Source organism: Sorex fumeus, unplaced genomic scaffold (genome assembly GCF_029834395.1).
Source record: "Sorex fumeus unplaced genomic scaffold, SorFum_2.1 ptg000020l, whole genome shotgun sequence".
NCBI classification, from domain to species: Eukaryota; Metazoa; Chordata; class Mammalia; order Eulipotyphla; family Soricidae; genus Sorex; species Sorex fumeus.
Window position 1 is genome coordinate 16304144 of NW_026606077.1, and position 14748 is coordinate 16318891.

General features: G+C 43.7%; 1 protein-coding gene across 1 annotated transcript in view; it reads left to right on the forward strand.

Annotated features, from left to right (window-relative positions):
• Window positions 1-14748, forward strand: part of GLI3 (GLI family zinc finger 3) — a 318421-nt gene that overhangs the window by 90236 nt on the left and 213437 nt on the right. The window contains exon 3 of the mRNA XM_056113391.1: window positions 6342-6584. Coding sequence (XP_055969366.1) covers window positions 6342-6584 — 243 coding nt within the window. The remainder of the gene's footprint in view (window positions 1-6341; window positions 6585-14748) is intronic.

The window sequence follows — 14748 nt, forward strand, 5'->3', positions numbered from 1 at the left end:
CCCGTGGGCATGGGGAGCATCAGGATAGTTCTCAGACAAAGTACTGTTCACTGGCCACTTTGGAAGCCAACCTGACTGAGACAGAACTGCAGCCTGCAATAGAAGAGGCGAGATTCTGCTTTTGACACCTACAACTTTATTCCCCCTTCCTAGCATAATTCTATAATAGTTATGAATATACTTAGCATCTGCTCCTCCTCCTTCTCCTTCTTCTTCTTCTCCTCCTCCTCTTCCCCCTTTCCCTCCTCCTCTTCTTTCACCTCCTCCTCCACTTCCTCCTCCTCCTTCTCCTCCTCCTCCTTCTTCTTCCTTCTCCTTCTCCTATTCCTTCTTGTTCTTCCTCCTCCTCCTCCTCCTCCTCCTCCTCCTCCTCCTTCTTCTTCTTCTTCTTCTTCTTCTTCTTCTTCTTCTTCTTCTTCTTCTTCTTCTTCTTCTTCTTCTTCTTCTTCTTCTTCTTCTCCTTCTTCTTCTTCTTCTTCTTCTCCTTCTTCTTCTTCTTCTTCTTCTTCTTCTTCTTCTTCTTCTTCTTCTTCTTCTTCTTCTTCTTCTTCTTCTTCCTTCTCCCCCTCCTTCTCCTTCTCCTCCTTCTCCTTCTCTCCCCTCTCCTCCCTCTCCCCTCCTCCATCTCCTCCTCCTTCTCCCTCCACCTCCTCTTATTCCTAATCCTCCTTCCTCCTCCTTCTCTTCCTCTACCTTCTCTTCCTCCTCTTCCCTTCCCTGCTCTTCTTTCTTTTCTTCCTCTTCTTCTTTCTCATTTTTAATCTCCTGGGCAAAACTCTTGGGGAAATTTCTGAAGCAGGAGGAGAGTTTGGCTTACAGTGGTGTTTTTTCAGAGAATATCACAATGCAAAAAACCAAAGTAAATAAATAAGTAAAAACTGACAAGATACAACAAATGGCTAACAGGGAAAAATTGGAATAATACTCTTTGCAAACATAGTGAGGCAATTTTATGCGAGGAGAGGTCTGGTTCTTGTCCTGAGCACGGTGAGGCCTTTACTAGCCAAGCTGTTGGCTGCACCCCAGTGTACCGTGGGGCACCTTGTGGCCCGAGCCGGGCTGTGTGTCTGCGGCTGTCAGAAGCTTCCTCTCAGGGGCTTATGTTGATTAGAAAACAAACCAAACCAAACCTAGTGGAGAGCATTGGAGTTCTGAAAATGTCTATGAATTGAAATGTGATTCAGAGCACAGCCAGCTCCAAGTATGGCTACAGATGCATACCCGGGCAAGAAGCTGTTTGGTTTCCTGGGGATTGATGGGAACTTACTGTCATTCCGTTTCTGATCTAGACACCTGGACCAACTGCACCTGGGCTGCTTCGAGAATCCAGTGAGATGCAAGGATGTTAGAGTACCCAACAGTGGAAAAGCAGTTCCTCCTCCCAGCGAGCCAGGCCTTGGCCCATGCAGGGCTGAGATGTGGTCACTTCTCTATCGCTTCAGCCTCAGACCTGGGTGTTAGTCCATTTTAAGCGACTTTGTTGTGCCACTCATCATCAGAATCCTGAGGTTTCACATACTCAGAGCAGAAACACGAGAGGCTTGTTTTCTTCTCAGAATCCCAGGCAGCCAGAATTCAGAGTACCCTGCCCTTTTCCCCACCCTTAGCATTTTGTTGCCTCCACCCCACCCACCACCCCTAAACCGCCCCTCGTTTGGCTTCTGAAACCTGAGTGCCACTTTTCTGGGAAATCCTGATATTCTGACTTCAGTTTTGTAATTTAATGATGGAGAGTTTCCTTAGTAAACCAAATTTAGAGTCCTAGAATGCTTATCTTATATCCAGACCTTGAACATAAAAGGCATTTTATAGCCGCAATTGTTCATTTAATGAGCAATTGCAGAGTGCCGCCGGTTAAGGGATTGAGCTATATGCACTATTATTGCAAGAAGTATTCCGAAATACCAGAAATAGGACGTAAGCTCTGATCAGGGAGACTGTGAGCACAATTACCTTCTTTTCAAATCCTTCTGTGACACTGCGGGAGGAAAAAGGACTTTGAAACTTGAAAGGAAAGAGCTTGCTTTCAACCTCAAAAGCTAGGAGGAAAGGGCTCTGAAATTTGCTCAGAATTCCCAATTCACCATTAGCCTGTTTCTTCCTTTAGCCTCAAGGCATTCTCCGCTTTTTGAAAAGATGTTAAGAAATTCAGTCACAATAGAGAGCCTAGTTTTGAACATGTTTCACTCGGTCCATTGAGGTCTGGGCTGCAGCCTTTGTGTGGGGTGAATTGAGCTGAGCGGCTAGCTGGTTAGAGAGGTGAATGAGGAGTCGCTGTGCAGTGGCAAATTCTGGCAAAGAAAGAAGCTCCCCCTTGCTTTATTTTACAATATGCATTCCTGTACAACTCTGCTAGTGGCAGTATGTGGACTTGAGCCCGTTCTTAAGTCAATACAGAGTGCTTGGTTTATAGCAACTCTTGTTAAGTTTGTCTTGTAATTGAAGCTGCTGTTGACCTTGCTTGGGGACCATTTGTAAAACCGTTTATTTAGCATAAACTGAAATAATAAACCTCCTTCTCTCGGGTTGATTGTGATAGGGTGACATTAGTTTGATTTAATGATTAGCCGCCTGACCCTTGTGCCGGAGAGAGCGGCTTGAATAGGGAGAGTTCACTCGGAAGCACTCAGAGAGAATGCTAATGAGCTTGTTAAATTTAGCATGGCTCCAACCACTTTTAATTCCTCTAATGGGAGCAGCTCTGCCGGGAGAGGGAGAGGAGGGTGAGAGAGGGAAGCCGAGAGCGAGCGAGAGTATTCCTAGAGGGGTCTGCATTGCTAGAGACGCCCACCATGAGAAGTTGGCAGAAAGTAGCTAGCAGAGCCTGGGGACGGAGCTGTGAGTATGCTGTTCTTTTGCAGATGTCCGGGGTCAGAGCAGGAGAGGAGCTTCAGTATGGTTTGAGGGGCGTCCTAACCCCAGGTGAATTCTAAAACCGGGGAAGGACATGCTCTCGGGCTGCTCCCGGTTCAACTGGGGGAGCGTTCCAGCCAGTGATGCAGGGCAGGATGTTCTTTTTATTTTGAAAAACTTGTCTGAGAAAGTGCTCTTCCCCTGCCCCTCCTCGGGAGCTTGTCCGAGAGTTCCTGTGCAAAGCCAGTGCTGAGCCCGGTGGCAGGCAGCACTGTGGCTCTCGCTCAGGCTTGATGGAAAACAGCCTAGGCAGCATTTGCAAGGAAAGTGACTTCTCAGTTTTCATGGTTCAGGCAGCAACCTTTGCATGCATTTGAATGCTTGGGAAGTTGTGGATTTGGGAGCAGGACTTTTGTTAACTTCCAGTCAGTTTGTGTCTACAGAAGGAAGGAGGTGCCAGTGGGCTTATGCTGACAGTATAAAGTCATTTCCCCTGAAACTTCTTAGTGAATTGCTGTGTTTTGGTTTGATCCCTGAGCTTGCAGCTGTTAAACATAGAGAAGCACAACCCAGTCTTGTGTTTGGCCGCTCTAGCCTATTGGCAGATGCTCCAGGAGCAGTGGGCTGTTTGCTTACATTTTTGCAGCAGGCTTCTGCTCGTTGCCATGGTGGACAGTATGTTTCTGTCAATAATTTGGCCTGGCGTAGCCTGTCCTCACTGACTCTCAAACTTTATTGAACGACTCGGCTCAGTTGAACAAGATTAGACAGCTTTGGTCTTTTGGCTGGCTGAAGTGCTCGCTAGATTTATAAGAACAGGCGGGAATATTGTTGGGAAAGTTTCCCCTTCACAGTAAACGTGTGTCAAGTTTTGTAGCCGGCTGTACTCTGGAGCATGTGGCCTGTCAAGTGTTCATCTGAGTGCCCGTCACAGGCACCTTAGTACAGAATAAACTTCATACAACATTTGTCCGCTAGAATTTTGGGGGGACCGAGGGTAAGGAAGAAAAGATGTGATAGCACAGCCATTGTAAAAGTTAAGTTTCTTCACGTAAGGTTTCACATTCAGAAAGGGTTCACATGGCCATTTAACATTAGCATGGGGGTTAATTTTCTTTCTTAAGCATTTGAACTGTGTTTCATTTCTTGCTTTAATTTTAATAGTCTACAATCTGGGACGCTCTTATTAGGAAAATAATATGAAAAGTAAAAAGTCAAAAATATTAGTATTTATTAAAAATCATTACATTGAAAAGACTTCACCCCTTCCCTCTCACTGCCCTCCCCGCCCCCGCTGCCACACTCTGCCCCCATTTCCCTTCTTCACGGAGGTGGGGGGCAGGGGGCTCTGGGCAGATCTTGCAGCTATTTAGTTATTTACAAAGTTGGATTCAAACCTCAGCATAGTTTCTAAGAACTATTACAGGGATAATTTTTTTTAAGAGAAAAAAAGTTAATTTTTTTTCTAGGAAGATTAAGTCCAAGGAATCCTGTTTTAGCCCTGATCAGATTAGTGAAGCCTGGTTATTCCTCTGGTTATTCCTCTTTCCCCCAGCAAGCTAATGATGTGTCCAGCCCCTTGGTGAGGGCTCTGGTTTTCTAAATGAAGATCCATTCTACAGAATTTACACCTCAGTGCTGAAGGTCACTTCAGGTTGAAGTTTGAAATAAAGGCTTTATACAGAGTGCAAATTAGTGGAAAATATGATTGAGACATTTGTAGGTTATAGGAATTTTTATAAAGTTGACTTTTAGTTTTAGTGCTTTTGATATGGTTTTGCTTTTGCATAAAGCAAACCCTTGCATAGCTCTTATTCTTATAGCCTGTGACTTTACTGCCAATGAAGTCGTGACTGAAAGTATTTGTCAAAAGGGAAAATTAAAATGTAAGATTTTTTTATAGTTTGTTTTTAAATTACTGAAAGCATGGTTTCAATTGCTTCTATAAAAATCAATGTGGGAAAAGGAGATTGCACAATTTTTATTAGTCACTTGATAGATTAAATTTAGAATTTAACTGATAATTACAACATTTTGAGTGAGAATAATGTACAGAACAGTATGAAAATAGTGTTTCACAACTGCCCTGTGCTAGTCAGCAAGTTTACTGCAAAGACCAAAACATACCTCATCATCTGTTCTATTTTTACAAATTATTTGCCAGGTGAAAAAAATATCATGGCTTATTCCTTCAAATCTCAGACATAGGGTGAAAAACCAAAGTTGCTACTGGCTTTAAGTAGTTCAAGTCATCAGTCACAGCAAAGAAGTTGTTGACATAGTTTGTGTTTTTACACATGTCTGAGGAGATGCATATACTTTCTTTTGAATTGGCATGAGGAGCTGTGATATTGCTAAAAAATACATATTTTCCGTTTTTAAGTGACTCTCAGCCAGATATATTTGCTGTATGGAATGCTTAAAAGATGAGTTTGTGTATTGTGATGTGTTCAGAATCCATCTAACATGCAGCAGTGTATTAAGTACATACACAGTTGCTGACGGGAAGAAGCTTTGGGAGAGATGCTGGTCTGGGCATTGGCAGAGACAGCTCCCGGCACTGCCTCGCGAGCTTGTTTGGAAGAGCATAGTTTCGAGTGTGTGTGATTCCAGCAGATACTGGGTCACTTCTTGTAGATTCAGATCTACACTTTGTTAATTTTTTTTCAGTTCTTGGATCTATTACTGGAAGGTCATCCAATCATATCTGCAGAAAATGGTGGTAGCTAAATGGAAAGTTCTAGAAGAAGAGACTGGAGTGTTGGAACTGGGTCAGGAATTTTGTCACACTGTTTTTGATGCACAGGACTATCTGGCCCCTGTGCTAACTGTCTTGATGCCTCTTCACACGTAGAGCCCTCTCCTCAGGCCACCAGCCTTGCTCTGCTCAGGCCCACTCACGAGGCCTGTCCGGAAGGCTGCAGGGTCCCACAGTAGGCAGTTCTATCCTTTGTAGCCAGCAGGCTTCTTGTTCCATTCCAGACTTTCTTTTAAATATCACTCAAGTTTTATATCTTAAGCTAAAAAAACAGAAGGCATGTTGGGATCCCTTTCTCTCAGGACATCCTCTGATGAGACAGGTATCCTGGAGCCCCACCAGAATGTGTCTAAGTGTGCGAAGTTCCCTGGCCGCAGGCTCAGCTTCCTGTGGGAGACCAGGGGACACTGAAATCATGTGACCTTTGACTGGTACATCTCAGAGTGGACATGGACCCCAGCGGGATGTTGGCAAGACTGGCTGCAGAGCCTCTTGGGATGTTCAGGCTTCAGTACAACAGGCTCGTCCTGACAACCCCCAGTTGTTGGATTTATGTTTTGGACCCTTGTTTCTGAAAGACAGTTTTGACTTGAGACTCTCTCACTATGATGTAGCTTTTGAAGTCGCCAAACTTAAGGAGAGCTTCTTTTGGGAAGAGGCTTATGTGGAGGACACAGTTAATGACTGTTCACCTTTTTAGTGATTAACACCTTTCTCATTCTTCCTTCAGAGGATGAAAGTCCTGGGCAGACCTACCACAGAGAGAGAAGGAACGCAGTCACCATGCAGCCACAAAGTGTTCCAGGGCTCAGCAAGATCAGCGAGGAGCCTTCAACATCTAGTGATGAGCGGGCCTCATTGATCAAGAAGGAGATCCATGGGTCCCTGCCACATCTGGCAGAGCCGGCCCTACCATACAGAGGGGCGGTCTTCACCATGGACCCCAGGAACGGTTACATGGAGCCCCACTACCGTGAGTGGTTCTCAATTCTCTCTGCAGGAGCCAGAGCAAGGGTGTGTGTGTGTGTGTGTGTGTGTGTGTGTGTGTGTGTGTGTGTTGGGGATTAGGGACAGTGCACATGTGCCTTATTGTCTCAATGCATGCAAATGTTTAATTTACTTTCTGCTTTCCTTGTTGCTCTTCCTATGTCTTGTCCATTCTTCCTGTAGGAAATCCATTTCTTTACACTTTGAAGCAGATTGAGGCCTCCAGGAAGGTGTCCATCTGTGACTAATCCATGTGGATCTCCCCTGAGACTAGACCCAGACTTGCCCCTCGACAAATAGGAGTAGGAGGAAAACTGGATAATGGGGGAAGTTATTAAGTGGGCTCAATTAGCAGGAGTCTTTAACTACTCTCATTTTAAATGATTTTTCCCCCTTAATTGTGAAGGAGAACAAACTTCTCTTAACCGTCACACCCTCAGTCCGGAGGGTTCTCCTTTCTTTAACCAGCAGGCTTAAAGCAACAGCAGTTCCTTTCTCAGCACTAATCAAATTTCAGAAACGATTTCAGATGTTGAAAAACAAATAAATTATGGCATTCTCTAAAGACAGAATCTAAATAAAAATATATAAGGTTGGCTTACTTACAGCCTGGTTCTAGTTTAAAATAGTAATTTGATTGTTTAGTAATGAAGTTCATTTCGAGGTGCCAAACCTTGTAGCTCTTGATTACAGATTTATCACCTGGCCAGGATATAGACTTGCCATTTCACCCTCCCGGTTCCAATTCCAGATGAGCCACTGAACTTCAGAGAGAAGGACTGGTTTGTATTTCCCTTTTGCCACGCCATTCAGAAATGTTATTTTTTTTTTAAGGCAAAAGGCTATTAGCCAGATGACTGATTGGTGAGGATAGCTGATCAGTGCATACTTTCTTCACCCAAGAAAGTCTCCAGGATAAAAGCTCCTTTCGTCTCTTCATTAGGTTCTTTGCAGCAGAGGAGAACGTTCCCTCATCAGGGTTCAGATCAAAGAGCCTGAACACCTTAAGGTCTAGGAACTGCTCCCCCCACCTCCGACCAGCCAGGATTGTTGGTAAAGGTGGAAGTTAACTTTATTTTTAAGTGGACAGAGAATCTCTAAAAGTTGTCAAGAACTTGGAAGTAAAAGTTTCAGGATTCTTCTAAACCTTCACAAAAGGTCTATGGCTTTTCTGTTTTGAGAGTGCTTTTCAGTGTACTGCAGTTTTACTCAGCTGCAGAAATAAGGAGGCTGTAGGATGTTTGTTCCTTTTCTTCTGTCATTAAAGGTTTACTTTGTTTTATTTGACTTTTCTTTTAGGAAAAAAAGTAAGTTTAAAATAGTGTTGAGTTTTTCTCTGAGGACATTCCTAAGTACTTTTATTTATAAATCTCTATCCAGGAAGAAAATGTGAGTGATTTCTACATACCACCCGCCTATATTAATATTCCCTGAGTATGTTTATTTCTTAAAAACTTCAGGTTTATGTGATTAGCTATAGTCTCATTGCTTTCTTTTTGTCCTTATGTATGAATGAAAACTTTGCATTTCCAAGGTATGCTTTATCTTTTATTGCACATGCCCAGTAATTAGTTGAATTTATCATTGGTCAGGACAGCAGACAGATGCTTCTCCCCTGGCCAGTGGACTTGGCCAGCTGATCATGACCCTTTGCTCCCCACCAAGCCTGCAGTGGCCCATTTGTTGTGAGGGCTGCACCTTGGATGCTGTCTTAGCCAGGCCACAGGGTCTCTCTGTGTACCTTGGACCTGTTTCACTGCTCAGGGCTCTGTGGAATATTCTGTAGCACAAGGACTTTCATTATCACTTTTTTTAATGGACATGCAATGCTGGGCTGACCACTCTGCAGTGTTTCACGTTGTGTTACTCAGATAGCTGTTAGAACTGACAGTCATCTTTATGCTCTGTAAGCAATCTTGTAACCAAAGAGCAAATGCTATTTTGTCACCCATCCCAATCTTGTTCTTGAATTGGTCATACATTATGACATTCCTACATAATATATGATTACTACATAATGAGGTCAGGGAACCCTGGGGATTATACAGGTTGACTCAAAACTAGATACTGGCTAAGTGAATAACTGTGTAATGTGCTTTGTCAATGTGGCAAGTTGGGGAAAGGCATGAGGAAAGGGGAGAGGATATGGGGACACTAGGGGAGGCAAGTTGACACTGGTAGTTTGATTGATTTTGAAATATATGCCTAAAACTCAACTATCAATAATGTTGTAAATCATGGTTATTTATTTAAATATTGTTAAAAATAAGGACGGAATACTTTTCTAGGGACTGCAAGATAGTACAGCACTTGCTTCACACACAAGTGACCTCAGTTTGATCAAGATCCTTGGTCCGTGATATGGTCCCTTGAGCACCAACACAAGTGAGCCAGGAAGGAGGAAGCCCTGAGCACTGTCAAGGTAGCCCAAGCCTGGCCAAAGCACTGTGGTCCAGACCCCCAGGAAATTAGTTTTTTAGTGGTCCAGCGAGTACAGGGATAGGTCACTTGCCTTGCATCTACTGAGACTGGTATGATTCCCTGGCCACTGCCTCTATTCTGCTGAGTACTGCCGGGAGTTATCTCTGCCATGGAACCGGGTGTGAGCCCTAAGTGTAGATGGTATGGCTCCCACAAGCAAAGGTTGTTGAGTTGGGACAGTGATGTGCTGGTCGCTCCCTGCCGTCCATGAGAGTGATGAGACGTGTTGACAGTAAGCTTGCTCACTGGCGCTGAGTTTTCTGCCTTATGGTGAGCATCTCACAGTCACTCAGGCAGCTGCTCTCCTCTGTCTCCCTCCACTGCTTCTGCTCCTCCTGTTGGTTTCATCATCATCCTCGTCACCACGATGCTTTTTGTGCATGTGGGTGGGGTTTGCTGTAGTGTCACTGCTTCTCTTCCACTGCTCACTTGCCTCACTGAGGTCATGGTCTTCTGTGAGCAGAGGAGGGATCCAGCAAGTCATAAAGTTAGGAGAAGGGCTGGCTGGCCAGAGCTGACCTTGGTGGCCCCAGGAACATGGTTCAGCATTTTTCCATATTGTAAGTAGAAGCATCTGAAATTTTTATTTGAGACTTATGAAGTTTTAACATTTCAATCTTTGTCAGAATTCATTTTGATAACAAAATTTAACAAATACAGGGTAGGGGGATGAACAGAACATTGTTGCCTCTTTTGCAAACCACAACACCCAAAAGGAGAGAGAGAACAGAGGGAAATGTCCTGCCACAGTGCCAGGGTGGGATGGGGGGGATGGGGGGTGGGAGGGATACTGGGATCCGTGGTGGTGGGAAATGGGCACTGGTGGAGGGATGGGTATTTGATCATTGTATAATTGAAATCCAAGCACAAAATTTGTAAGTCTACAACTGTACCTCATGGTGTCTCACTAATAAAAATTTTTTTTTAAAAAAAGAAAAGAACGTTGTTATTTATTTGTGTTAGATATCTTTATTTTTGTGTGAATTTGGGCCACACCCAGCAGTGCTCATGACTAACATCTGGCTCTGCGCTCAAGGATCACTCCTGGTGGGTTTGGTGACTATACGGAGTGTCAGGGATCAAAACTGGATTGGTACAAGCAGCCTACCAGCTGTACCATCAGTTGAGTCCCATCAAGTTAAATATCTTAAGAATGTCTTAAACAGAAACCTCAAAGACAGAATAATACTTTACTTTTTCCAGAATTTTTTTTTGTAAATTTAGTTTTCAAGCAATATAGTGAACATTTTTAGGTGTTCTATAATGAAATTGGTATTACATGATTTGACTATACAGAGAGGGCTAGACAGTATTTTGATCTGAAGGCAGGGTTTGGTGTTTTTTTTTTTTTTTTTTGAGGTAGGAGATGAATGTTTGACTACTTTTCTTTGTCTTGTCTCAGTCCTGCAGCACAAATTCACTGCAGCTTGATCTTCAGTAACTCAAGGTTCAGAAACAGCATTTTCGGCTGTTTCTTTTTCCTTTGAGTTCTTGGCCAGGCTGTTGGAGAGAAAAAAGATTCCGCTAATCCAGGGTAGCTGGGTATGTGAACACTCACAGCAGTAATTCCTTCATTTTTCTGTGGTTGGAAAATGTAGACTTTCCAAGATGCTTAATTTGTGCTTCTATATATACTAACTTTAGTATTTCTAAAGTGTGGGCAGGCTTCCTGTAAGACCGGAAAAGGGAAAATCAGTTTTTTCCTTCTTCTTCTCAGAAGGACATCTGTAAAATTTTTATTGCATAAGACTTTATTATACTTGGGTATGCAATATTGCATCTTTACAAATTTCATTTAGGCAAGATTCAAAGTACTTTGGGTTTCATGAGTTTGACTAGTAAGATAGAAAAAAGGAATCCCCTAGTGAAAAGGAGTTCTTCAAACATTTACAATGTGTGGTTGACATAAATGTTTTCTGAGGGTTGTTGGGGTATATTCCCCAATCGGGTAGCTGTGTGTGGACTATATATCAAGGCGAGAGGGCACATACTCAGGCTGTGGGGCTGGGACCCACGCTGGTGCTGACAGGCCTGCTGATACAGGACCCAGGGTCACTGGCACTTTATAATTGGGGAGAGTGTGGGAAGGAAAGACTTGAGGACCAGGGCTGCTTGGATCAGAAGCAGGCTAACGCTTCCATCCCTTGCCTGGAGATCCCTCTGCACTTTCACTCTGCCCCTGCTTCTTCTGATAGAGATATCTTCAGATATCTCTAATCTCCACCGCCCCTTGCTTTTACTCCTTGTCATGTATTTATTCTTCTCTAAACTTACAAAAGCAGGTGACATAATAGTGAAAGCATTTCTGTACCGTGGCCCACACTTAACTTTATTCCCTTCCTGGTTACAGAAAACATGTGTTCTGTTGTCTTTGTCTTACTGTAAAGAGGCAAGTTTTCTAAGTGCACTGTTGGGGTGTTTATGTGGGGTTTCGTGGGCTCACTAGTCATGCCATCTAGGACCCTACTGGTTTGTTCAAGGCAGCCAGGAGATGTCTCCTTTTTGAAGATTTCAGGTCTCGCTCCCAGTTTTACAGTTGTGTAAAGATGATTTTTCTCCTGCCCCCAAGTGCTCCCCAGCTACAATTTCTCATGGAAAGTATGATTCATTCTTCCACTGAATCAAATGCGTTGATTAAAAACATACCACTGATATTCTTCCTTATGTTTCCCAGCTCAAATGACAGAACTATTAGTTGCTAATTAGCAAAACTTGAGGAATTAGCTTAAAGAAAAGAAATGGAATTTTTAATTGGCTTGCATTATTTTTTTTGCAGAAAACTGATGTGCTGAGCCTGCTTGTTCTCCAGTGTGGTAGATTTAAAAAAATTGCACATTAAATTTTCCTTCTACCTGTCTGACTTTATATTTGGTGACTTTCCACACTCCTTGGGGAATATATCTGTAAGTGAGTGAAGATATGTATTTTACATATTTAATAACTTGCACCTGCTCACATCTCTTAGATTCAGAGTGTCATCTGGAGTCTGTGAGAGACAAGAATGCCTCCAAGGCACAGATGCACAGGGTAGTGTTGACCAAGCTGCAGAAGCAGCGACAGTTTCCCGGCACACATTCCTTTCCATCCATGCTGTCTTGTATCTCTTGGGAGGCAGAGTATAAGCCAATCAGGGAGGAATTGGTTCTCCCGTTTACCTGTGTTGGGTCATGCCCCAAGGTTCTCCAGGCATCTCACTGCCATAGCTGTTACTCTTGAGCTGTGGGGGAACAGCAGTGGGGAGACTCACTCACATCTACGAACCTGTGAAAAGCTGACTTGTTCCCGTGCACGTGGTCAAACCGTTTTCTGCTTCTTCTCTTTCTCATCGAAATTTGATCTGCTGATACAAGCTTTCATTTGACCGCCCAGAGTAATATGTTAAGACTGGAAACAGTGAGCCATCATGTAGTTTTTAAATAGTGTATTGCATAGCAAGGTTAAGTGCAGAAGGTGGCAGAAATGTAGGGAGAGTTCCAGGCATCCTGACAGTACTCTTACTCTTACTATGAATCCTGAAACTCCTGCTTCATACATATCAGTCCTGGGTTATTCAGAAGAACTTGCCATGAGAAGAACTCTAACATTTGGAAAATATGTAATTGACTTTGTCTATTTAATTTGGATTGTGTGTTGAATGGGCTGGAGCAATAGCACAGTGGGTAGGGCTTTTGCCTTGCACGTGGCTGACCCAGGCCAACCCCGGTTCAATTCCTCTGCCCCTCTCAGAGAGCCCAGCAAGCTACCGAGAGTATCACAGAGCCTGGATAGCTACCTGTGATGTATTTGATATGCCAAAAACAGTAACAAGAAGTCTCACAATAGAGACATTACTGGTACCCACTCGAGCAAATTGATGAACAATGGGAGGACAGTGCTACAGTGCAGTGTGTGTTGAATAGAGGGGACCCAGGAGAACCTTGACCTTGAAGGCTATCGAGATGGGAGATCGAAAGAGAAGGCAAAGGAATACCAGATTATTGAGAGAAGGCAGAGACATGCCATATTATTGAGACTCTGATTCAGTTCTGTCTCATTCCTGCCTAGAACAGTTCTTCCAAAAATTCAGTGGATGTAACCAGGCAGACTCCCTTGGGCCTGCTACTCAGGTTACCCTGCTCATACTGCTTTTATCACTGGAATTGTTCTTTGATTTCCTCCTTGTTTTCAAGTCCTTCTTATGATTCAAGCCATGCATAAAGACCCAACTTCTTCCTGTCTTCTTCAAGCACCATCTCACAAGAATGTGCCTCTGCCTTGCACACCGAGGGTCCATGGAATTCCCTGTCTCAGACACATCAGGATTGCTTCCTCATGCTGTCCACATACTTTGGCACTTTCTCCCATCCAAGAGTGTGTCCTGCAGAATGTAGCTCTTGTTTGCACCACATTCCTAGGCAGGGCTGGGAAGGTGTCCTAAGGACACTGTAGGGCAGAAAGGGGGTCAACTGTCAGGCTGCTGGACATATTCATCCCCAAGATAAAGAAGTGGGTGCTTGTTGGTCTGAAGAGATTGGAGCTTCTGTTTCTGTTTTACAGTTCCTCGTTATATGCAGCCTCTGAACCAAATCCAAATCCAGCCAGTGGTTCCAATACTGCTTGCGTCCTGGGTGCTGGGAATCACCCATGCTGCCCTTGGAAGTGCTTAGGGGTTTCTACAGTTGTCAAAGCGATGATCAGGAGGCCCCATGCTGCCTGGGCTAGAATGGGATTGGCTACCTCCAGTGTTTGTACTTTTACTGACAGTTTTTCTCCCTCCCCATCTCTTCCTTCCTATTGAAGGAAGAGCAAGTTCTGCCATTGCATAACCATCTGCTAACAATTCCTCCCCATCGTCCCATAGAGGCAACATTATTTTTGGTTCTCCTCCTTTTTCTTATATAATTAAAAAAATGTTACCTTGATGTTCCTTGAGAGTCCCCTCTTCTACTCTGCTTTAGCCTTCTTGATCCTGTACCTATACATTTGTTCTACCTTTTCATGCTTCTTCATAAAGAGCAGGATTTTCTCTCTTTGTGCCTTCCACATTTTCATTTAAGATAGAGTATTCAATCTGGCATTGTATTGCTTAGTCCTTCCTATGTTCTTCTAAAATATTTTTAATTTTGTAAGAGCAGCATGATTTACTAAATTATTCATAGTTGAGCTTTAGACACGTTTCTGTACCAGTCCCACAACCAGCCTCCGCGTTCCTCCCCGGCCCCAGGTGTCCTCCCGCCAATCTGCATCCCTGGCAGCCTCAGGTGGTTGTAGTTTGTTTCCCTCCTGCTGACTCATGGTTGGATCTTCAGCTGCACCTACCCATGTACCCAAGCCCCCTTGGCCCCTGCTCCCCATTGCTTCCCATATGTCTCTTCTTCCCCCTCAACACGTTTTCATCTCTTCTACTTCTTCCTGTGTTCTGACGGAGTTTAAGTTCTTTGAAAAATACGCAGCTTCTCGTATTCTTTTAGCTTTTCCAGTTTTTGAGCTCTACTTTGCACCCCCTAGAATGAATTATGCCTCTTTGTTGTCTTCTCTTCTTTGGAGGGGACAACCTTTCCATTAACCTTAGCTGTCTAAGATTTCCTTCCTTTGAAAACAAAGGTCAGACAGATTGTTTGCTTCATGACACTGTTTTTGGGTTTGGTAGTCTCCTGAGTATCTCCCAAATACTAGCCAGTGTCGAAGGG